Here is a 23,575-nt window from a genome sequence, read left to right as displayed (position 1 = left end):
AGATGAATCTTTGAGCTCTGAAGCATAAAATCCTTGAGTTGAGTTATTTTCTTCACGTGTTATACCATGGAGAGTTAAAGTAGGTGATGTTCACTGTCTACTCTTGGCTACAACCTAAATGATAGAACCGATTTCTGGGTAAGAACTTGAGGGTAGGAGTACCTAATTTAGTACAAATATTTTCATTTCTTTGAATTGATGAGATTAGTAGGAGAGGAGGATACTTTGAAATGGTAAATATGGAACATGTTACGACAATAAAGTATTTTGAGGTGGGGTGTCTCATACTATTACAGCAGATTATATTCTCACAGTCAAATTTCACTGAAAGGATGCTCCATTGAAGACATGGGCAAGGTGGCCATGGGGGAAATACCCAGCTTGATGATCAACCAGGACAAGTCTGAGATCTACCACTTGGTGGTTTTACTCTAGAACTGCCTTATGCAATATTATAGCCTGTACATGTGCATATCCTGTGGCTATTTAAATTTAGTTAAAATGAAATAAAATTTGAAATTCAGTTTCTCAGTTGCATGGACCACATTTCAAGTGCTTAATAGCCTCATGCAGCTAGTGGCTAGTGAATCAGACAGTTTAGATACAGAACATTTCCATCACTGCAGAAAAGTCTATGGAACAGTGCTGCTTTACAGAAGCTAGAGGTATTTACATAGACATTTAGAGAAGCACTCAATTTATTAGTCATTGAATTTTTTGTTTTTTGTTATTATAAAATAAATAATGTATTATCATGTAAAAGAAGATCTCCAGATATAAGAAGCCTCAAGAGGTGATTAATTTAGTGATTGAGCAATGTCTTTAGCGAAGGGCCCTTATTTCTCTTCACTCCACCACCCCCCAGGTAGGCTTCATGCTATGGTTGTTTCCCCCATGGTTACAATATGGCTGCAGCAGTTCCTGGCAATTTTGGAAGGTTCTCTATGCTATCTGTCCACTGCTTTTGAATCTCTTTCTAAAAAGAATTTGAATAAGAGTTTAACAGCGCACAAGGTTTCCACTGTGTGTGAATAAGTAATAAAGAGAGAAACCTGTTTAGTTTGTTGCTGTCTTTTCTATAAGAGGTTAGAATTCATGTTTCATGTGTTTAGCTATGCTGTGCCTTGTGGGTCTAGGTTATACCCATAGCCCTGACTGGTCATTACTTAATTTGGATGGTAGAGAGGTAAAAAGTGCTTTTATTCTTCAGCAGCAAATGGCATTTTGAATAATCCATAAAAATCATTAAATCTCAAGGTTGGGAGAAAACTGATAGATGATAGATCACCTGATCCAACCACACTTTAGTCTAATAACATAAAAATGCTGCAGGCTATAAAGCCCGATTCATACTTGAAATATGATTTAAAATTTGATTATCCTTAAATGAATCTTTTTAAATAAATATAATCCCAACATTCATCTGATATAATTCTCAGGCTAAAAAGCTGAATGCTAAGATATCAAGCAAAATAAATTAAGGTTCCTGACATGTTATGAACTCTTCCTGTTAGTGTTTTCTTTTCTTGTTTTGAGTATCAATTTCAAAAGTAAGGATTAAAAATGGTATCAGTATACATAATGTTTTATTTAATTTTCCTCCATGAATGAAAAACTCAAGTGTTTTAGTTTGGTCTTTTCGTTTCAGACAGTACAGTTTCATAGATGTATTTTTCTGCCTGTTATACCAGAAAAGGTAAAGCATTTGCCACAAAGATTATTTGCATGTGCTTTAAATTTAGAAAGTCTAGTTTTCTACAGAATAATTTTAAGATCAGTCAGAAGGCTGTAAGAACTGAAACCAAATTCCTGATCAGCGTGGCTACCTAAGGAATTTCAGAGAACACACTCTGCAGACTTTGCAGTGACCACAATGACGTTCTAAGTGGTTGGCTAAGTTTTATTTTTGACTCTGAGGGCAATTTGAACTCTAATGGAAAATAGTGGTAATTTCCTAGTAAAGCTTTTTGTAAAGATTAAAATATTGCATGATTTATGTTGAGGTTTTACAAGACTTTTGTGGAATTGTGTGGAGCAAGAATTAACCCCCATTCCATGGAGGCCATCAGAATTAAACATACTGAAGAGGATGCACCCTTCAAAGGGGCAGATCTAGGGATGGAATCCCTACATCGAGTTACCAGTTAACAGGACTGCAAGCCTTAGGCTTTCCTCACCAGTTTATGAGGTTTACTCTCCCTTTGTTTCAGATTCAGTGTTGGGATATGGGTTTGATTAAACACTCCCATAGAGGTGTATGGGTACCTCTTCTTTCGGATTATAGTCATGTTTAGAGTGTGGTCCTTAAGGAGCTAAGCTAAAATATGTCAGATTACCTTAGTTGAAGTTATCTTTACCAGAAATCTTTTTTTCATTTGAGATCAAGATGGAGAGATTGTCATGCAGTATTACTTGTTTTTAGGATTTTTCCCCTGTACTTTTTAGGTGCTTTTTTTTTCTCTTTTCTTTTTTTTTTTTTTTTTGACTAGTCCAATATACGAGTCACATCAAAGAGTCTTTGTGACTCTTTACACAAGATTTCGCTAGATATATATTTAAGTACTTTTCAGAGTCTGCTGTGTCTAAATGTATAGGAGGTTCGCTGTACAAGAACACAGGACCAAGGGGTGAGTGGGATCTGAAATCCTGACTGCCCTCTGCTGCTAATAAGTATCTTTGTCTTCCCTGAGAAGAGATAGCAAGATATACTCTAGGGGGGAAATGTAACAAGTCATGTCTCTTGGGGTTTTTTTTTTTGCGGTACGCGGGCCTCTCACTGCCGCGGGCTCTCCCATTGCGGAGCACAGGCTCCGGACGCGCAGGCTCAGCGGCCATGGCTCACGAGCCCAGCCGCACCGCGGCACGTGGGATCTTCCCGGACCGGGGCACGAACCCGTGTCCCCTGCATCGGCAGGCGGACTCTCAACTACTGCGTCACCAGGGAGGCTCTCTTTTGGTTTGTTTTTATTTTGTTTCTGCTTTGTTGTTGTTCTCTGTAACTACTGCAGATTGTCCCAGCTGAGGGTTGCTAACATTTGTTTCTTTTGTTTCCTTTTTGGGACCCATGTCAGTGATTTTCCAGTTCTTTACTTTTTTCGTCCAGGTTATCTTTGTAACAAAACAATTCTTTGAGTTTTTCTTGTAACTTACCCACTCATTTAGTTCTTATATTTAACGATATTCCCTCCCTTTAAAAGTACATATTCATGTGTTCCTTTTACTGAACTCTTTTCTGCTTTCTAATCATTTTAGTTTTGTTGAGACGTCTTTGAGTAATCCTCTTAACCCTTGGCATTGATCCTTCCCAGTAAGAAGAGGGGATGTCCTGGCAGCATGGAGTGGTATTCGCCCCCTTGTTACAGATCCCAAGTCTGCAGATACACAGTCCATCTCCCGAAATCACGTCGTGGATATCAGTGAGAGCGGCCTCATCACTATAGCAGGTATGGCATATTACCTTGTTGTCTGGGTGTGCTTTATATCTAAAGCAGCTTGAGTTAAATTCTCATACCAGAATCCCTTTTAATGCTAAAGAACAGGGACTTTTTTTTTTTTTTTTTATGATTCTGAGTAAAATCTTATGCGTTGCTTTGCCACATTTGTTATAAAACTGGTGAATTTTGTTATTGATAAGTTGATAAATGGTTAATTATAAGAAAAACAAGGGGTGGTAACCTAATGAATTATTTATCAATGTATTTGTAGGTGGAAAGTGGACAACCTATCGATCTATGGCAGAAGATACCATAAATGCTGCAGTCAAGACCCACAATTTGAAAGCAGGACCAAGTAGAACAGTTGGGCTTTTCCTTCAAGGGGGCAAAGATTGGAGCCCTACACTCTACATCAGGCTTGTCCAGGATTATGGACTTGAAAGTGAGGTGGGTATGCATTGCCACATCATCTTACTCTTGACCTAATCTCACTATTGCCAGTAACAGAATCGGCAGCCATGTGGCCTCCATGATTTCGAGTTTCCTGTTGCTGGGTTTGTTTCTGTCTGTGTATTGTGGGAGTGAACTAATGGGAAAAAGCACTTTTTAGGTGCTTTAATCACCTAAAAAGCAATGCACGTTTTGGTTTCTGTTTTAGAATCTGGAGTTTGTTTGGCTTGTTCCTAGCAGACAGGACCTCCCAAATTCTTTCTGTCTAGAGCATAAGGAAGGCTGTTCTTCAGATGTGATATCTGGAGCAGAATGAAGCTGAAGCTTCACCAGTCACTGATACAGTAATACATGTGTAGTAGCATTAGTGCTGGCCTAAGCATTTGGAGCCAAAGTATTTTCCTCCCACGGAATCAAAATCTAACACTCTCCTAGGATTTTTAGTTACAGGCTGTAAAAAAAAAAAAAAAAACTGACAAGATAAGCATGTACATTGTTTTGCTTTGTACCTAGAAGCTATTGATATTCAGAGGACCTGCCTGATGCAGTTTTGTTTCCTTAGGTGGCCCAGCATCTTGCTGCCACCTATGGCGACAAGGCTTTTGAGGTGGCCAAAATGGCGAGTGTGACGGGAAAGCGGTGGCCCATTGTTGGGGTGCGTCTTGTGTCAGAATTTCCATACATTGAAGCAGAGGTACGTGAATGGCCATATGGGAATTTCCTGTCTGCCCGGGGATACCTTTCATCTGTTCACTTTGCATCCTCTTTAGAAATAATATATAGCTAAGTTTTAATGTGCATACATCAGCTAAAACCTGGAGTAAAACGTCTGCCCAGCACAGTTCCTTTCATTTACAAAATTTTAATTTCTACTCTGAAGTGATATTGATAGTGGCAACAATAATAATAGAAAATATGGATTTCTTTCTCCTCCATGGAGCTATCTCAAATCTTACCGATTCACAGTTGTTTGCCCCTTTTGAGAACTTGTAGCTCCTCAAGTTTGTACCACTTACGCACTGCCTGATGCCGTATCTTGACTTGACACTTTATATTCATTTATAATTCACCATGCTTTAAAAACATGGGTGTCCAAGTAAGCATTTTGTTGTTGATTGAAGGCAAGATTTCTGTCATCTTATTACTCTGAGACAGAAAACTTTGGATAGCCAAAAGAGATGAGACCATAACTTTTTTTTTTTAATATCTTTATTGGACTATAATTGCTTTACAGTGTTGTGTTAGTTTCTGCTGTATAACAAAGTGAATCAGCTATATGCATACGTATATCCCCATATCTCCTCCCTACTCAGCTATGTAAATTAACATCCATGTCATGTATGAACAACGAGGTGATTACTGTGCATGGTAAATGAAAAGTGATGCAATTTACATGTTTGCACCAGGTTCTATTCAAGGAGAAGGCATTAATAGCTCTTATCCAAATTGTCCCAAGTTCCAAATCTTCTTGGCAGGCAGATGGGGAACTTGTATGATGTCACTATGTATCATGCCTGCTAAAGAACCAGATATGTAAAGAAAAAGGTCACTTTTCCTAAGCATGAATTTTAAGTGAAGCTTTATTCCCCCTTTTTAAAAAAGGCCTAAATTAATAATTTTACTTTAATTCAAACTCAGGTGAGATATGGGATTAAGGAGTATGCCTGCACTGCAGTGGATATGATTTCACGTCGTACTCGCCTGGCCTTTCTAAATGTCCAGGCAGCAGAGGAGGCCCTACCCAGGATTGTTGAACTGATGGCCAGAGAACTGAGCTGGGGTGATTCTAAAAAAGAGGTATTGTATAGAAGTCTTTAAAACCAGTTTCCATTATAGGCATGCAATGTCTTAATCTGTTAGTAGAGGCTGGCATAGTTTTTTGTTTTTTTTTTTTTGTGGTACGCGGGCCTCTCACTCTTGTGGCCTCTCCCATTGGGGAGCACAGGCTCCGGACGCACAGGCTCAGCGGCCATGGCTCACGGGCCCAGCCGCTCCGCGGCATGTGGGATCCTCCCGAACTGGGGCACGAACCCGTGTCCCCTGCATCGGCAGGCGGACTCTCAACCACTGCGCCACCAGGGAAGGCCGGCTAGCATAGCTTTTGATGGTGACTTTAGATTGCCTGCCAGTTTTTGTGTGTGTGTGTTTAATATTGCTAGGCCTTAGAAAACTGGAAAGCTATTCTTGTAACAAATATCTTGTTTTAACAAATTCTTGTAACAAATATCCTTATAACCAAATAGTCTTCCTGGTTGTTTTTGGAAAATCCCTTATAGAAAAATGTTCTCAAATTTGTGGTCGTAATTCCTGAAAAAGTAAGATAATAACAATTGGGGGTAGAACCTTTTCTGGTTTTCACTGAAAACATTCTTAGAATGTATTCTACAGTGAAATTCACACTCCTGCAAGGTTGCCTTTGGTAGGTAATTGTGGTTTTATGGCCTGACCACCAAATGCTTATTGATTTGTGTCATTTGAAATTTTATATTTATATCCAAATTAAAAAAAGAAAGCCAACGATACTCAGATGCCCACATATACAGCCCTGGGCTTCTTGTAATAAACAGAAGACCGTCATGATTTTTAATTAAACCAAACTGTTGTGATGCGCAGAGGCATTTTCATGTATTTATTCAGAAAATACTCTCTGTTCATTGGTTTAGTTCCTGCCCCCCCGCCAAGTCTTTCTTGAACCCATTCCGTGTAGGCTCTTTCGTGGCCACTTTGCTGTAGTGGCTCTGGTCACGCTCCCCAGGCACCTTCATATTGCTCAACGTGCTTGTCAGCTCTCGTCATCCTTTTACGCAACCAGTTAGTGGCCTTGACACAGTTGATTCCTCCCTCCTTCCTGAACACCACCTGTCTTAGTCTATTCAAGCTGCTATAACAGGATACCACAGGCTGGGTGGCTTAAATAACAGACATTTATTTCTCACATTTCTGGAGCCTGGAAATCTGAGATCAGAGTGCCAGGTGAGATGGCTGGGTTCTGGCGAGAGCCTTGCTCCTGGCTTTGAAACAGATGCCTTCTGGGGGACACAGAGAGCCAGAGAGAGCTCTTGCTGAGGGTGCTAATCCCAATGAGGTTTATCTAAAGCTAGTTACCTCCCCAAAGCCCCATCTCCGAATCCCATCACATTGGAGGTTAGGCTGTCAACATATGAATTTAGGAGGATACAACTCAGTCCACAGCACCATCTCTCTCAGATCTCCTCCTGCCTTCCTCAAACTACTGCCGTTACTGACCTCTCCATGTCGTAAATACCTATTCCACTCTTTGGTTGCTTGGGCCTAAATCTTATTTTCATACTTGATCTAAGCCCATCAGCAAACCTTATCATACTTGTCTTCAAATAATGGCTTGAGTTCAACACTTTCTTAACTGCTGTCACCCTGATTCAGGCTATCAGCATCTCTTACATGGATTATTATAACAGGAGCCTGCTGTAATCTGGCCACCACCTTTCTGATCCCCCTCATTTTTCTTCCCATTTATTCACTCTCTCCAACCCACAGGTTGAGTTGCTTTTCTTTATTCAAGCCCTACTGATCCCTCTCCCTGGAATGCTCTTCCCTAGATGTCCTCATGGCCTACTCCCTCACTTCCTCCTGGTCTCCACTCCAGGGAGGTCTCTCTTCACTGGACTGAATAAAAGAGTAGCCCCCAATCCGAATGGCATCTTCTACTCCTTCATTTTTCTCTTTAGCATCAATTCTCATTTGACATACCATGCATTTAGTTTATTTACTGTCGGCCTCACCGCCCGGAAGTAAGCGTCCCAAAGGAAGGGATGTGATCTGTTTTGTTTCTGTACCCTCAGTGCCTGGCATATAAAAGGCCCTAAATAATGTGTATTGAATGAGTGAATGAACATTACTGAGCATGTATGTCACATGCTGAAGGTGTAAGGAAGGACCGGGCATAGGTCTTGTCCTTAAAGCGTTTTCAATGTGGTGGAGATTCCTGAAGATGGTTACATATTTGTCACCTGGGAATGGTAGGGAAAAAGGCAGATTTTAAGGCTTGACTATCAGAGTCTTCAGGGGTGAAACCATGGCCCTACATTTAAAATTTTCTCCTCCAGTAATTTTAATGCCATGTATGTAGTGTACTGATGGTAGAAATCACTGTTTGAAAAGAGTTCCTTAATCCTATCACAACACTGACAGGCATAACCTTTACCCTCATTTTATAGTTGAGGAAACAGGCTTAGGGAGAAAGTCCCCGTGAGAGTTCATACAACTAGTAGATTGTGGAACTGGGATTGAAACCAGGTTTTCTGATCCCACAACATACCCTTTTCCCACCCCACCCTGTTGCCTCTGCATTGGCCGGACTGGTTTATAGCTCTTCCCGTTTTGAGTTTTGGTTTGGCCAATTAAAGCTATATACTGGGGAGTGGTGGTGGTGGCATGAATTGGGAGACTGGGATTGACATATATACACTAATATGTATAAAGTAGGTAACTAATAAGAACCTGCTGTATAAATAAAATAAAATTCAAAAAAAATGAAATAAATAAATAAATAAAGCTATATACTGAGGCAACACAAGAATGAAACTTAGTCTTGTGCTACTGCCAATCATTTTTACCATATAGAAGGACTGGTGATAATGTGTTCCTGTAAAAATTATGGTTGAAATGATCTGAATATGCAGGAAGGTACTTTGTGCCAGGAATTCAGGCTGTAGGAGGTAAGAAGGAGGAAGAAAATTCTGTAAACTGCTTGTGTTCAGCCCTCCCGAGGAAACTAGATTTAACTTCAGTTTAGATTTTATGAGCAGATTTATGTACTCAGAAATATTCTCCTATCCCCCTTAACAAACAAAATAACAGAAATAAAAGACCTAAGGTTATTACTCAGTATCTGAGACATAGGAGTATTAATGAGAACTGTGGACAGTCTAGAGAGAACAAAGGAGAGGGAAAAAAGAATTAAAGGTTAGAAAGCTGGACTTCTGAGAAAAGGTTAAAAGCATTGGGATTACTTAACCTGCAAAAGTGAAAGAGGAACAAGGTGATAAATAACTCTCTGCAGATGAATTGTGGTTGTTTTTACCAGTCAGTACTTAATGAGTGACTTGTATACTGAGCATTATACCAAATATTTTAGGGGAATGATAAATAGCTCATAGTTTCAGGGATCTTCAAATTTAATTGAGCGGTTACAACACATATATACCTCGGAAATGTGTGTATATTTCCCAAAATTTATAGAAGGATTTAGAGAACTGTTACTCAAGACCAAAGGCAGCCAACTTGGAAGAAATGGTTAGGGTGGAAGGTGTTGTCTAGGGGACTTGGGGACTGACAGAGGAGTTGGTGAAGACATTTAGAGAATGTGTCATTGTCAGGTTGTGTTTTACACAATTATATAAATTAATACATAATTATAAATAAATATCAATATATAACATCAGTGAAAAGATGACTACATGGTCAAAAGAGTTTGGGAAATTCTGAGTTAAACAAATGAAACCATTTTCTTTAATGAAGATAATTTGGTGCCTTTAAAATGCTTATGTGCATTGTCAGTTTCCAAAAGGCAATTTATTTGGAGACAGACCCAACTCTCACTTGTTGGAAGGGCTGGTAGAAAGGGAAACTAGTATCGCTTTAGGATGTATTTTGGGAAATGCTGCCGTATTATTTGGTAAGGTAGACTTTATAACCCTCAGACAAAACATGCATTTCATTGAGAGACTTTAAAGAGAAGACCACTCGAGTAGATTGTGGGTGTCTCACAAAAAGAAATTTTTCAAAATTGATTCCAGCAAGGAGAATAAAGGGGAAGCAAGTGAAAAATGGAGTGACTATGGACAAAGCAAGCTAATAAGCACCAAATATCAAACAGATGGAAGATACGTACTCAACAATGAAAGGGTATCCAGGACTAATAAGGATGTGTATGAACAGTGTCAGGAATTGGCTGAGTGTTGGCAAAAATACTAAAAACACCAAAAATAACTGGTAAAAATGGAAAAGAATGCAAGTAAGGCCTAACCTAGGTCTTTGCTCAAGGTGACTAGCACCAAATCCTTGACCGCCGGAGAAGGGAGAGAACCTTTCAACTCATAGTTTAATACCAATTTGTTTTTCTTTTTTTCCTTTTTTGTCAAGGAGAATGATCTTCATTGTGAGAAGAGCAAAATAAATATTGGTAAGAGGAAATAGACATTCAAATAGGAGGCTGCTCTAAATGAGTTTGTATGCCAACCCAGAAATGTTATACTTCAGGGTACTCAGAGAATTTGCAGGTGGGATTTATTTAACTACTGTTGAGCTTTAAAAGATTATGGCAATATGGCAAATAGGAAGAGCACCAGAAGACAGAAGGTAGGCAAATGTAGTACCGCATTCCAAAAAGGGAGAAGGGGGGAAAATATAGTTTGTAACCTATAAATTAGTGGTCTTGGCATTGGTCTTGGGCAGTTTTCCAGGTTATGGCATTTTAAGTTTGTTTTATCAGCATTTAGCAAGAAGTAGTGATCCCTGGAAGGTAGTAAGAAACCATTTCAGACATATTTTCTTTTCAGAAAGAGTAACAAGTTTGTCAGATCGAGGAAATGTTGTCGACATAATGTATTCGGATTCCATGAAGCATTTTATGAAGCCGCATGTGATATCATCTAAAATTGGTGGATTTGCAACCAAATGATCACTATCCTCAGAAGAGGGCTTTGACAGCAGGTCATGAGGATTCTGTCTTTGGTCTTGACCTAGTCTACTGTGGTTCAGGTGCCTAGATTACGACACTAATGGCATGCATCTTTGGTGTACCTGTAAGGAACTGGAGGGAGAGTGAATGTTTGGTGACAACTTGAAGCAACGGGGGAGATTACATTAGGTATAATATAATAGACATAAATGGCAAACCTTACATTAGGTAGAAAAACAACTCCATCCATTCATGATAGATTTGACAAGACTTTAACAGTAGCACATGCAAAAAAGAAATATGATTTTCGTTAACTGTGAATGCACAGCAGGTAACAGTGGATCATGGCTGCCCCCAGCTGCAATTACAGTCTCAGGCTGCCCAACAGAAGTCATATCTCTAGATTGATGAAGCTGATAGGTGCTTCTTTCTAGGTACTTGCCAGATCTCTGCTGGAGTATTGTGTTGTGTTCTGATCATTTTATTATATGACAGACTAGTTGTGGTTTGGGAGAGATTATTCAGCATGGTAACGGGATTTAAAATCATGTCTCATGCAGGAGAGTACTTCTAGACTTAAAGAAAATTCTTAAAGAGGAAAGCTCTGTCCTTAGATATTTGTTGTGGTGTGATACAGGAAAAAAAAACTTAGACTTTATAAAACATTACTGTAAGGGAAGGGGGTGGTGGTGGGATGAATTGGGAGATTGGGATTGACATATATACACTAATATGTATAAAACAGATAACTAATAAGAACCTGCTGTATAAAAAATAAAATAAAATTCAAATATTAAAAAAGATAAGAAATTACAAACTGTGTATTACCCCAGCATTTTGCATGTCCTTACATTGCATTTCCACATATTTATATATGCACATACTGTATCTTGAAGATAAAGCTTGGATCCTACTCTACAAAAAATATATATATATATATATATATATATATATATGTAACAGAGTCACTTTGCTGTACAGAAGGAATTAACGCAACATTGTAAATCAACTATACTTCAATAAAATTAAAAAAAATAAACTCACTTTCCTTCCATGGAATTTCATTGAAAACAACCCCTCCCAACTTAAAAACAAACAAACAAACAAAAATTACTGTAAGAAAGTTGCACTAATCCCAAACAAATTCTAAGAATTGCAGAGATTGGTTTAATCTCAGCATAAATATTTTTAGCAGTTTGAGTCTTCCCTTTATGGGCTGCTTTCAGTGGAATTGAGTTACCTCCCTATTGCTAGAGCTCTTCTTTAGATGGAGACCTCATGCTTCTATTTTTGGAACATTGTAAAGGAAATGTGGGGTTAGGGAGGTACTTTGGGTGACTTCTAGGGAAAAAAACCCTTTCAGCTTTAAATTCCATGATTCCTTGCTTAATATGGAGTATGGATAAATTACATAGGTAATAAAGGGACATGACTCGAGGAAGAGCTTGTTCTTGGAGGGAAGTATCAGAGATGCCACTTCCAAGGAGATGAACGTTGAACCAGTTTTATAGAAAATGACTGGGCAAAATTGGTGCAATAGAAGAATAGTTTTATTTATAACTATTGGATTTTCCTGTGTGAAGAGAGTAATCTGCCAGTGAAGAATGCCCTTGGTGACTTCAAAGGCTAGTTTTATGTATACCTTATATATCATGTATATGTGTAATAAAATAAATATTTTATGTTATATATAATAAAATAAATATATAATGTAATAAACATAAAATTCCTAATGTTCTTACGTAGCAAAATGAAAAGTTAGAAATGCTAAAAAGTTCTCTCAGCTAATATATATATATATTTATGTTTTAAAATATATATGTCTCCTAAGAGAAAGGAAAGTAGGAAGGGAATAATCTCAGGAAAAAAATTATCTTCCAAAGAAAAAGGAGCAAAGGGACTTGTCACTGACATAAACAAAGAAATATAAACACATTTCCTGCAAGAGTACGTGCTATTGTGTTATTTTCCTTGTTTCATTTTGCACTGGCACTATTCCGCAGGCCGGAATTTGGGTCTACAAATTGATTTAGTCAGATTCTTTGAGGGGAAGTCTGAGGAATTTAAGACTTGTGTTCGTAAGCATTGTCTATGTTATACTGTATAACAATTTCAGAAGCTCACTGGTCTACCATAGCAAGCACTTAACTTTTCACTCATATTACCTGAAGGCTGCATGTTAGCTGCTGTGGCTCTTCTTCATATTTCAGACTGGCTTCAGATCTCTCTGATTCATGCCCTTCTTATGGTACAGGAGCAAGAGAGGCTAAGCAAAACTGCAATTTTGTATAAAGCTTTTGCTCAAAAGTGGCATATATTATATCCATTCATGTGCCATTGGCCAAAGTAAATCACATGTCCAGACTCACATCAGTGGGGTTGAGAAGTATACTTATGGGGGGAGAAGTGTGTGTGTGTGTGTGTGTGTTTATGAGAGGAAAGAGATATTTGTGAACAATATACAGCACAATAGAGTCATTTTGGAAGTTCTTAGTTTGGAGACTGGTGTGATGAAATCTAAGAAGACAGTGTTCTCAGCAATAGGTAGTATCAGTTGTGGCCGAGATCATTGAAAACAGGAAGAGTAACTATTCAATAGAATAGCTTGTTTCTTCTCCTGACTCTGTAACTTCCACCCAACTACCAGCATCCTAGTGACAAAATTTTAGAATTAGTTAACGTCATGATGTCTGTCTTGGTACCGCATGCCACATTATAATCGTTGTTCAAGTCCTGGATGCCTTCTTCACTTTTAATTGCTCTTTTGTCACCAAATCACCCATATAATTTGCTAGTCAATACTGTGGAAGAATATTCAGCAGTAAAAAGAAATAGAATATTAAAACATGCAGCAACATGAATGAATCTCAGAATTGTCATGCTATATGAAAGTAGCCAAACACAGAAGACTACAAACTATATGAACACTTTCATATGAAATTCAAGAAAAAGCAAAACTCTGGTGACAAAATCAGATCAGTGGCCTGGGGCTAGAGGTCAGGGGCAGGAACCAATTGCAAATGGGAAATAAGGAAGCTTTTTAGGGGGATAGAAATGTTCTATATCTTGATCGTGGTGGGATATACATCGAACTGCATACCCAAAATAGGTGAATTTTATTGAATAAAATTATACTTCAGTAAAACTGGAGGAAATAAAAAATTGACCTGGCCAGAAAAATGAAGATGAGCTTTCATTTTAGAAAACCAAGTGGGAAAAAAAAGGAAGAAAAAAATCAATAATTCTTTCCATAAATCTTTGAACTTTGTGTGTCTCTGTGTTTTAGGAAGAACTTGAAACAGCCAGGAAGTTTCTGTATTATGAAATGGGCTATAAATCTCGATCAGAACAGTTAACAGATCACTCTGAAATTAGCCTACTGCCTTCAGACATTGACAGGTACTTCTAATAAGTTTCTGTATCTCTCTTTTTTTGTCTTCACTTATCTAAGTATATTTTTCCATTATTCAATGTTGTGTTCCAGGTACAAGAAGAGATTTCATAAGTTTGATGCAGACCAGAAAGGCTTTATTACCATTGTTGATGTTCAGCGTGTATTAGAGGTAATAATTTTTTTTTTGGTTCAACATCTTTGATAGCAGAAGAATGTAAAGATTATGCTAGATAATTTTTTTCTGATCTAGTGCTTTCTATAAGTAATATTTCTCTCTGAATTTTTGAAAGGCTGGTAACATTGATAAAGTGATACGCATAATTTCTAATGAAACTTCATTATTTTGTGCTTTCCTTTTACTTAGAGTATCAGTGTCCAAATGGATGAAAATACACTACATGAAATTCTGAATGAAGTAGATTTGAATAAAAATGGACAGGTTGAACTCAATGAATTTTTGCAGGTGAGTTGTGGTGAAAGGAAACAAGTGTATTTGCTTTTTATCTATTGGTCATCAATTTATATTCAGGAATGGATTTTGAAGTCCACACAGTTGTCACCTCATTCTGAAAAAGAAGAAAGCTTGAAGCCAGCAAAGGTTGATATGTCTGCCCTTAAGGATAAGGCTTTACGTGGTGCATGTTCTCTTGCTTTTTATAAGACACATTCTGTTGCGCTGGGCAATTTAGATTAAATCTAAGTTAATTATGGCTTAAAGGACTAAATCAGAAGTGTGCTTTATAAAGAGTATGCCGTGGGATACCCCCACCGGACCCTTCTTTACTTCTAATGTGGAAAGTATATTTTTAATCGAGGAAGTTTAAAGAAATCAGAGTTGTATTCATTTGAGAATCATATTCACTTGAGAACCCAACATGCGATGATTATATTCTTACATTAGAATGAACCTGAAAAGCAAAAGAAAGGAAACCTATATTCCTGGGTCAAGACCACGTAATTCAAGCATTTCTATTTCTAATTTTCCACTTACTCAAGGCTCAGTTGTTTAATCGTAACCAGGAAGGAAGTAAATTTTGTTACTTTAACTTCATACTGGATGCTACACATCATTCCTAAAAGTTCCTTAAAAGAAAGAAGCTCAACAAACCCATACATTATTTGTAACTGTCCATAGGACTCTGCTCTTATGAAGAATGTGTTGGTCTCCAAGCAGCCAGGTTTTTTCTGTACTGCTTCTTGGGCAGGTATTTCAAATGAATGCCAGGTCTTGCTTGCACCATGGCAATGATGAATGCTGAACATGAAATAAATTAATGCTGGGGATTTTGGTCAATGTCAGCCCTTTCTTCACTGTGTCAAGTTAAACAAACAAGATCAAGGCAAAGGAAATGGTAATTGTCTCTCTGGAGATGAGCTGCAGATAAGAGCATTGTTGAATCTAAATGCAGAAAATTTTCACAGGTTGTGTCCAGCATTACAAAAAAGAATGTTTAGTTCTTTAGCTTACTGTTTAACTAAGTGGACATTTGAAATTTAGTTTAAAACGTATGCTTGGGAATAAAAAACCATTTCATACATTTTTTGTCTGTTTTTTTCTGTGAGAAAATTTTTTTTGTCTGTCTCAGGATTTTAGAAAACTTTTCTTCAGATAACTAGTTAATGCTTCATTTCATATACGTTGTAAATAAACAACAGCATTTAGGGTTCAAGGACCTGGGGTCTTAGAAACAATGAGTCTAATTTTATGGATATTTTTATGGATATGCTATGTGGTTTGGGTGTTAAGAAATTTTCTTGAGTGCAATAGAGTTAAACACGTAGAAAATAATTTAAACCATCTGCAGGCTTTCTTGTAGAGTCTTTTTAATAATTGAGTATTTCTTGTCCAATTCTAAATGAAAGAGACTATTCATGCTTCTACTAAGTACAAATATACAGTGTAATTTTCAACTTAAAAACGCTGACAATATTTCTTATGAGATATATTCACACCCAAATACTATTTTTTTCTCGTAATATGGTTTCAAGATACATGTAATGTTTGAAGAAGACTGAGTTTTTAAAGGCTGGTACATCGTACAATGTTTATGGATAAAGAAAAAAAACTCCAGCTCTCTCAGTTTTGTTAGCGCTGATGAACTTTGAAAGTCTTTATGGAATCAGAGGCAAGACGATAAACAATCAATTGTTCGTTCCATCTGTAGATGTCAGCATTCTTTGTTACACCATTCATCAGATGCAAAGTATGTTTTCAGGGTTTTATTTTACTTTTCATAAAATATTTTCCTTCTCTGAAGATTAAGCGCCCATGTTTATCCCATTAAACACCATTTTGAATATAGACTTTTTTTTAATAATCCTCATGGAAGGATCTCTATAGATACTGTATGGTTACATGACTTTATTTTTAGGTTTGGGCTCTAATGACACTTCTGCATGTAGGAGTCCATCTCTAATAAGCAATAGCTTGTGAAACAGCTTTTAATAAGGTCATGAAATTCTGATCCAGCCCCTTGGCAGATGCCTCTGACCCTTATTCAGAGTCTTTTTTAAGAAATGTATTTCTTTAGGCTAAAAACTATAACCCTAAAAATATTTTGAGGATTTACAGATATATATATATTTCTGATGAATGACTAAATCAGTTCTTTAAAAAAACAAATAGATAAGAAAGAGATCAAGAAAATAGTAAAAACCACATCAACTTGAATAGGAAAAAAAAAAAATTCCCCGTGCTGATAATTGCACAGTGCCTTCCAGATTAAAGGCGTTTGCCTGCTGACTGCATGTAATTTCAAGACTAATTCTGATTTTATCCACTGGATAAAAATGAATTAGCTAAAATCTGGGCTGTGGAGTGCTTTTAATTCTTAAGGTGGATCTCTGGGTCCATTTTCAAGGACTTAAATGTAAATTACTTTAAAAAGTCTTTAAGGAATTTGGATTTGGGGGACTTGAAGTTGTCAAGTACAGTAACACTAAAAAAGAGTAGTTAAATATAGGTCACGGTTTGTCTTTGTTCAATCCCTGAGATTCCCTTTTCAGATTTAAAAATGGAATTAAAGATTCAATATTTGAGTTGCTCCAAAAAATATATGCTCTGAGCACATTAAGGGGCAAAAAGTGATGCATTCGATTTGCATTTAAAGGCAGGCTGATTCGCCAGATAGGTGTAGTTTTTGCAGCCGTGGCAAAATACCTGCCCCTTTCCCCCTTTTTGAAATGTTTGAAAACTGTACTCTTCTTAAGTGAGCTGTAGTGCCTGCTGCGGTTTTCGATGGGGGCACTTAATTACCCCTGCCTGCTGCAAAGGTAACCATTAAAATGCCATGGAGAAGGGAGGAAGCTGGCTGGCCTTCTGAATCTGTTGCCCATTTTCTCTTTAAGCTGATGAGTGCTGTTCAAAAAGGAAGGGTGTCTGGAAGCCGGCTTGCTATACTCATGAAAACTGCAGAAGAGAACCTCGACAGAAGAGTTCCCATCCCCGTGGACCGAAGTTGTGGAGGACTGTGAGTCTGAGCGGTAAATCCACAGCCAACAAACATAGGAACAACAAATAATCATGTATCAAACCAGAGATGACTTACACTGCTCTAAAATAGTGGATATGGATAGCTGCCTTGTTTTAACACTGGGAAACATTCCAGAGCTTTAGGATGTCAATGTATACCCTTTATTTGTATTTGCCATTCAATCTAGCTTCTTAAAAGTGTATTTTATCTTTTTTTCTCATTTTCAATGCACACTGGTTTAATGTTTTGCATTTATTCTGTGACCTGTTAGACTGGACATGCTCCCTTTTTGTTTGTTTATTCATTTAGTCTAAGTCAGTTTTAGAGGCAGAATATTTTGGCAGAAATTGAAAAAAGAAGCTGGAAATATTTCATGATTTACATAAAGCTCTGGACATTAAGCTTGTTGATAGTACTTGTTCTTAAAAGAAATTGAGTGGGGTGGGACCTATTAAAACGATAGTGTTTCTGGAGACCCCTCAGCCCCTTCTTCCTCCAGCTTGTCTGCCTTCCTCATCCAGACTTTATATCTAGAGCGTGACTGGCAAAACTGGAGAAGGAAGAAAAAGTTTAGATCTGGTTATAGGAGCAAATCTCAGAGAAACTCTGAAAGCTTCCAGAATCACAGGTACAAGATATAAGGATAGCATTGACATTTGCTGGGAGTTACAGTGATAGTTTCATCTCAGCAATTCATTTTTTTTTCCCCAGTCACTGCTGGTTTTTCTTTGACTATTACAGTTGCCAGGAAGATCCTTGCTTTTCTTACTTTAAAACCAGCATTTAAGTGGCAAGTTGGATACATTGGCATGGGACTAAATTTCTCAAATCTTTACAGTAGTAATAAATTTAAGGATTAAAAACCTGTGTTTATATATCCACATATTATAGCACAATTCTCAATCCCCAAATCCTAGATCTTGGAGCACGTGATACTGTCAGACATGACCTATTTTGCTCAGGTTATTGCATCGTTTGGGGGAGTATTTGTAAATGGATGGTAAAAGAGGATAGGAATAGCCTTTAGTTAACTTTAGTTACAATTATTTATAAAAAGCCACAAACTTGCAGTGTTCAAGGTCATTTTAATTGCTTAAAGCCTTTCTCCTTCTGTACTCAACAGAAAAGTTCTCAATCAAACAAAAAGAAATAGAGAAAACCACACTCAGCACACACACACGCATTCCCCCATCATACACATACACACTCACAGAAAGACAAAACAAGACAAAAAAATCAATCTGCCCATACCACTCTCTATACACTACCAAATGTAAAATAGATAGCTAGTGGGAAGCAGCCACATAGCACAGGGAGATCAGCTCGGTGCTTTGTGACCACCTAGAGGGGTGGGATAGGGAGGGTGGGAGGGAGACGCAAGAGGGAGGAGATATGGGGATATATGTATACGTATAGCTGATTCACTTTGTTATAAAGCAGAAACTAACACACCATTGTAAAGCAATTTTAGTCCAATAAAAATGTTAAAAAAAATCAATCTGCCCAGAATTTAGTAAATATGTAATATACTGAATTTAAAGGGCCAATTTGGTATGCTTTTATAATAGTTTGGTGGCATTTTAGCCAGTCATCTGAATGTTTATTCATTGTGCTTCCTCTTGTGAAGTTAACTACCTACTTTTTTTTTTTTTTTAAGATCACGTTGTGTATGAAATAGGAAATGTGACCCTTTATTTAATGTCAGGTTTTCATTGTGCAGACTCGAGATCTTAATTTTTCAAACTGGTACATAAACACTTTTGTGCTATTATTTCTATATATGTCAACATTGTAGAATATCTTTATGCCTCATTCACGTGGGGTATGAGCCTGTCTGTCATAATATACACACTGGAGGTTCACTCACCTAAGCCCCTACCCCTACCTCTGAAATAAACAGTGAAGATAGCACCTTAAGTCATTTTGCTTTTAAATGAAGTTTAGACTTGCCACTTCCTAAAGGAAAACCTAAAACAGAGAAAGTGACCTCCCAGGTATCACTGTGAAGTTTTTTCTTCTAAGGTGTGAATTTTTTTTTTACACTGGTTTCTTCCTTCCTTCCTCCCTCCCTCCCTCCCTCCCTTTCTCTCTCTCTCTCTCTCTCTCTCTCTCTCTCTCTCTTTCTTTCTTTCTTTTTTATAATAGAAGCACATGGCTTTGTAACTTAGTGTTTTTCTATCAAGACAATAACTTCACTGTTTAGAGCCCAGTGACCCTTAATAGATAGAAGAGCTGTCCTTTAAAACATCAGAGGTGATGTACCACAATACTGTACATTTGTGCTCTCTCTCTTTCTCTCTCTTCTTTTCTAGTTAAATCAAGACAACGATGACTTGTATCCTCGCTGAATCCATTACAGTAGGGACCAGGCTTATAACCTGACTGGCCTGGGCAGAGCTGTATTTGAAAAGAGGCCTTGTTTCTGCATGCTTTTTTTTATGAGTGAAGTTCCTTTAAGGACAAAGAAAAACGCACTTTTCTTCTTTTGAGCACATCTGCTTTTGCTTAAAATCTGCTAATTCTAAAACATACGCTCCTTCACCGATCCCAGAGACTCATCTTGGAAACGAGCTGGTTCCAAGTCTTTACTGTGAATAAAGCACCCCTGCATTTTTGTGTAAGTTCTTAATTAAACCTGTACAGCTTCTTTACCTGATTTCAGAAAAGGAGAGAAGAAATGGGGTGGGGGGGGGAGGTGTGAGTGTGATTCAAAATCTATTCCAAGCACAAAAGAATTATTTTCTTTTTGTATAAACATGGTATCAGCTGATTCTGTTGGGGTGGGTGTGAGGTGTGTAGAGATTGTCTTTTATCAAGTGATTTATTTAAAGAGGCTTTATTAAGGGGATTCAGGTGAAGGAACCCCCATCTGTGGTGGAGAGCTGGATGCTCCTTTCAGTAGCCCTTCCCGCAGTCATAACAATAGTGATACCGCTGGATTATTTGTTAAGCCAAGGTTGTCTGCCTCATATCTTTCATGCTGCTGCAACATTCTTGCTTTCAATCAATTTCTACTGAGTGTAACTTTAGGATTTCTACTACTAAATGCATGCTCCCTATTTTGCTTTAGTTTCTAGCTTTGTTTTGTCTTTTTCAGAATATATGTAGCTTACTCCTTTGTACAACAGAAATTTCATTCTTTTACTAAACATACTGTAAGAATGATCATTGATCTTATTTCCTTTTTTTATGTATTTGTAAAGATTTTTGGCATATGAATGTAATAATATTGAAGTCAACGATGCTAATAACTTGCACTGTTTTGCATTATGTCAATCCTTTTTAGGGAGTAAAAGAGCCCTACTGTGCTTTTAAAGAATATCAAGTATAAACCCAGTACTGGAGTCGATATACACACTGCATGTTTTCATATATGGCAATTTTTATGTATTGTGTTGGGTTATTGTTCTAGATTGGACTCTTAAATACTATGTTTGAGGCTGGGTTGTCATTTTTATAACTGTCTTGGTGTTTTATCACCATTATTTATTACTCTTGATATACAGAATGAGCTGCATGCATTTATAGAGCAATAAGAGGATGTATTTAATGTGCCTTGTTTTTAACTGAATAAGAACTGAAAGCATGAATCAATAAAACTGATTAAAATGGGCCATTTACTGGCATTTTGATGTTACTTGCAGTCAGAGAAATAACTTTGATTACTGTTGAAGTTTAAAAAGTTTGAAAATATCTTCACAAACTGTATTTTTAATTGCACTCACACATTAATTATTTTCACTTGCAATTTTGTAATTTTATCTCAAAAGTGAATCCCTGCATAGACCAATGCAATTTTATGAGACTGCCAGGTTTATTTGTATTAATTTGTTGCTGGAGGCTTTAGGGCACGACTTCTGTATCTGTGCAATCCTATTCTAAAATTACATTCATCCTATTCAACTCTGTTGAATTCTTTTTTTCCTCTCTTTTTTTTTTTTTTTGTCAAGCAGAGCCTTTCAGCCTCAGCGTTTGCAAGCACACTGATGAATTTTATCATAAGTAAAATCAATAGAAATGAATGGGAAAGATTACATAATCCATTTTGATCATCTTACATGTCAAGTTAGTGTAGGGTTGCCAAGTGTTGATAAATGCTCTGACAGAAAAAATGCTATATATTTTCATTGTCAGTAAATCAGTAAAGCTGTTACCAGTTTTAACACAAATTTTATAATGCCTATGTTATTTTATATGTTTTAATTTACACATGTATATGGAACATCGTCTCCATTTGTGGTTTAGAAGCGCTGCCTCTTGGTTTTGCGTGCTCAAAGGCCTGTGTGAGCTTCTGAAGTTTCTTTGAAATTGTATAGAATAACCCAGAGAACTGGCCCCCAGACAGACTTGGAACAATGAACTGTTTGTTCAATGCCTGGAAAAAAATATATAGCCGCTCAAAACATTGTTCATTGATTTAGCTTATCAAATTTTATAGCACTTTAAAATTTGTCAACATAAAATTTGTCAAAATACATTGCTGCCAGTTTTAAAATTTATGGTAATGAACTTATGGTAATCAGAGAAAGAGAAATGGATACTCATATCGACATTTTGCAGTCTTGGTCAACACTGCGTTATCATCGGTGGCAGATTTCACCTGATGACATTTGACTTGGGAAGGAAACAGACCACAGAAGTTTTAAATTGTTCTGTCACCCTCATAACAAGAGTATTTCTGTATAGGAGATGGAGTTGATGAGCCTTCCGTGCTTGTACTTTGTATTTTAGGTGTCTAATTAGCTACCACACTTGTGAAATACGTGCACACAACGTGAGGTATGTGAGCCATGATGACACCAGAGATAGTCCTGCAGGTCCTGTGCTAAGAAGGCCGTGGGGCCTTGTCAAAAATCAATAAATACCTTGGCAGTTTGTTAAATGCTTGATCCAGAATAGTAAAATTTATTTGATCTAAACAAAATACCACTTTTGCGAAATGATCAGGGCTATCTTCATTCTCCACATGCGGCATCGAATTGCATCGCTTAGCAAACCATACCATCGGTTCCCTGTTAGTTCCCCACATTCACACTGGGGTTGCTTGCAACTATGTCGGTTAAGGTGCGCATCCTGTAGTCGTAGATAATATATCATGTTTCAGTGGAAGAGACGGGAGGATTGAGTGTCACTTGGATAGTAGAGCATGGCACGTGGTACAACTGGTTCCACCCGCTTCTGAGCCCTTCAAGCCCACCTTGTTGTGTCCGAAGCAGAATCTGCTCTCATTCTCCAGGTACAGTGACTCCTGTAGAGCCCGGGCTTGCTCCTTCACTGGCTGCTAGCTTTCCTTCGGTGTGGTGTTTCAAGGAGTTGGGCAGTGGAAAAGTATTTTTTTCTTTTCTTTTGGCGTTGGTGCCTATTAAAAAACAGTTTAGGTAAAGGAGAATCTTGAATTGGAGGCTGGTTTTTCTTCATGGTCACAGGATTTCTTTATCCAACCTCATACTATAAAACTGGCTCTAACTTTTTGCTGATTTCTTTTAAAAATCTAATGTAGGCATATCTGATTTTGATTTAAAAGCTACCTTCCTCTGTTTGTCTAAGCGATGTAAATGTAATGAGTCGATCAACATGTCACTTTCCTTTAACCTGACCGTAACGCCCTCTTTTAAGCAAGCAGTTTCCTCCCCACTTCCTCCTTCCTTCAAAGGTCTTAGAGAATAGCTGCTGCTTCTCCCTTTTAATTTGTTGCTCGTTACATTTTCTCTTCTTTGCTTAAAATCAATTCTTTTTTGTTGTTTCTCATCCCCATCATTAATTGATTTACAATTCATTTTTATGCATACAGAGTTTTTCCTATCCAAGTTAAGAAGCTGTAAATCTTAGATCCGTTGAAATGACAGTGAGAAAGATTTCATTTTATCCCATGAATCATTTGCCATCCTTATTGCAGAAAAATGACAAAATTATGGTGTACCGTGTTTTCATAAATTACTCTGCCCTCCCTACCCCCACACCCTCGGCCCCAGTTCATTTCATTATTTGTTTGGAAAGACTGTAAGAGTCAGAATGCAGACACTTGTGGTAGACAATTCTGATTTTGCAGCAGGCTGATCAAAATTTCATAACATCACAAATTAATTCCTCTGGTACTGTGAAGAATTTAATTCACGTACAAAATATATCATCTGTTTTATAACTCAAAAATAGCTTGATATTA

General features: G+C 37.5%; 1 protein-coding gene across 6 annotated transcripts in view; it reads left to right on the top strand.

Annotated features, from left to right (window-relative positions):
• GPD2 (glycerol-3-phosphate dehydrogenase 2) overlaps positions 1 to 21,025 on the top strand; it is a 134,073-nt gene extending 113,048 nt beyond the window's left edge. For 5 of the 6 annotated variants that reach the window (XM_089916808.1, XM_022569761.3, XM_089916810.1 and 2 more), the window contains 8 exons: positions 3,309 to 3,443; positions 3,706 to 3,881; positions 4,447 to 4,578; positions 5,523 to 5,681; positions 13,832 to 13,944; positions 14,030 to 14,108; positions 14,304 to 14,402; positions 17,288 to 21,025. In XM_089916808.1, coding sequence (XP_089772934.1) covers positions 3,309 to 3,443; positions 3,706 to 3,881; positions 4,447 to 4,578; positions 5,523 to 5,681; positions 13,832 to 13,944; positions 14,030 to 14,108; positions 14,304 to 14,402; positions 17,288 to 17,413 — 1,019 coding nt within the window. In that variant the 3' untranslated portion in view covers positions 17,414 to 21,025. The remainder of the gene's footprint in view (positions 1 to 3,308; positions 3,444 to 3,705; positions 3,882 to 4,446; positions 4,579 to 5,522; positions 5,682 to 13,831; positions 13,945 to 14,029; positions 14,109 to 14,303; positions 14,403 to 17,287) is intronic. The other variant, XM_022569760.3, reaches the window with a different exon arrangement.
• Positions 21,026 to 23,575: the final 2,550 nt, after the last annotated feature.

Source organism: Delphinapterus leucas, chromosome 8 (genome assembly GCF_059928025.1).
Source record: "Delphinapterus leucas isolate spDelLeu-1000000601 "Yukka" chromosome 8, BTC_Dleu_Yukka2, whole genome shotgun sequence".
NCBI lineage: Eukaryota > Metazoa > Chordata > Mammalia > Artiodactyla > Monodontidae > Delphinapterus > Delphinapterus leucas.
This window is presented reverse-complemented; position numbering and strand designations above follow the sequence as displayed.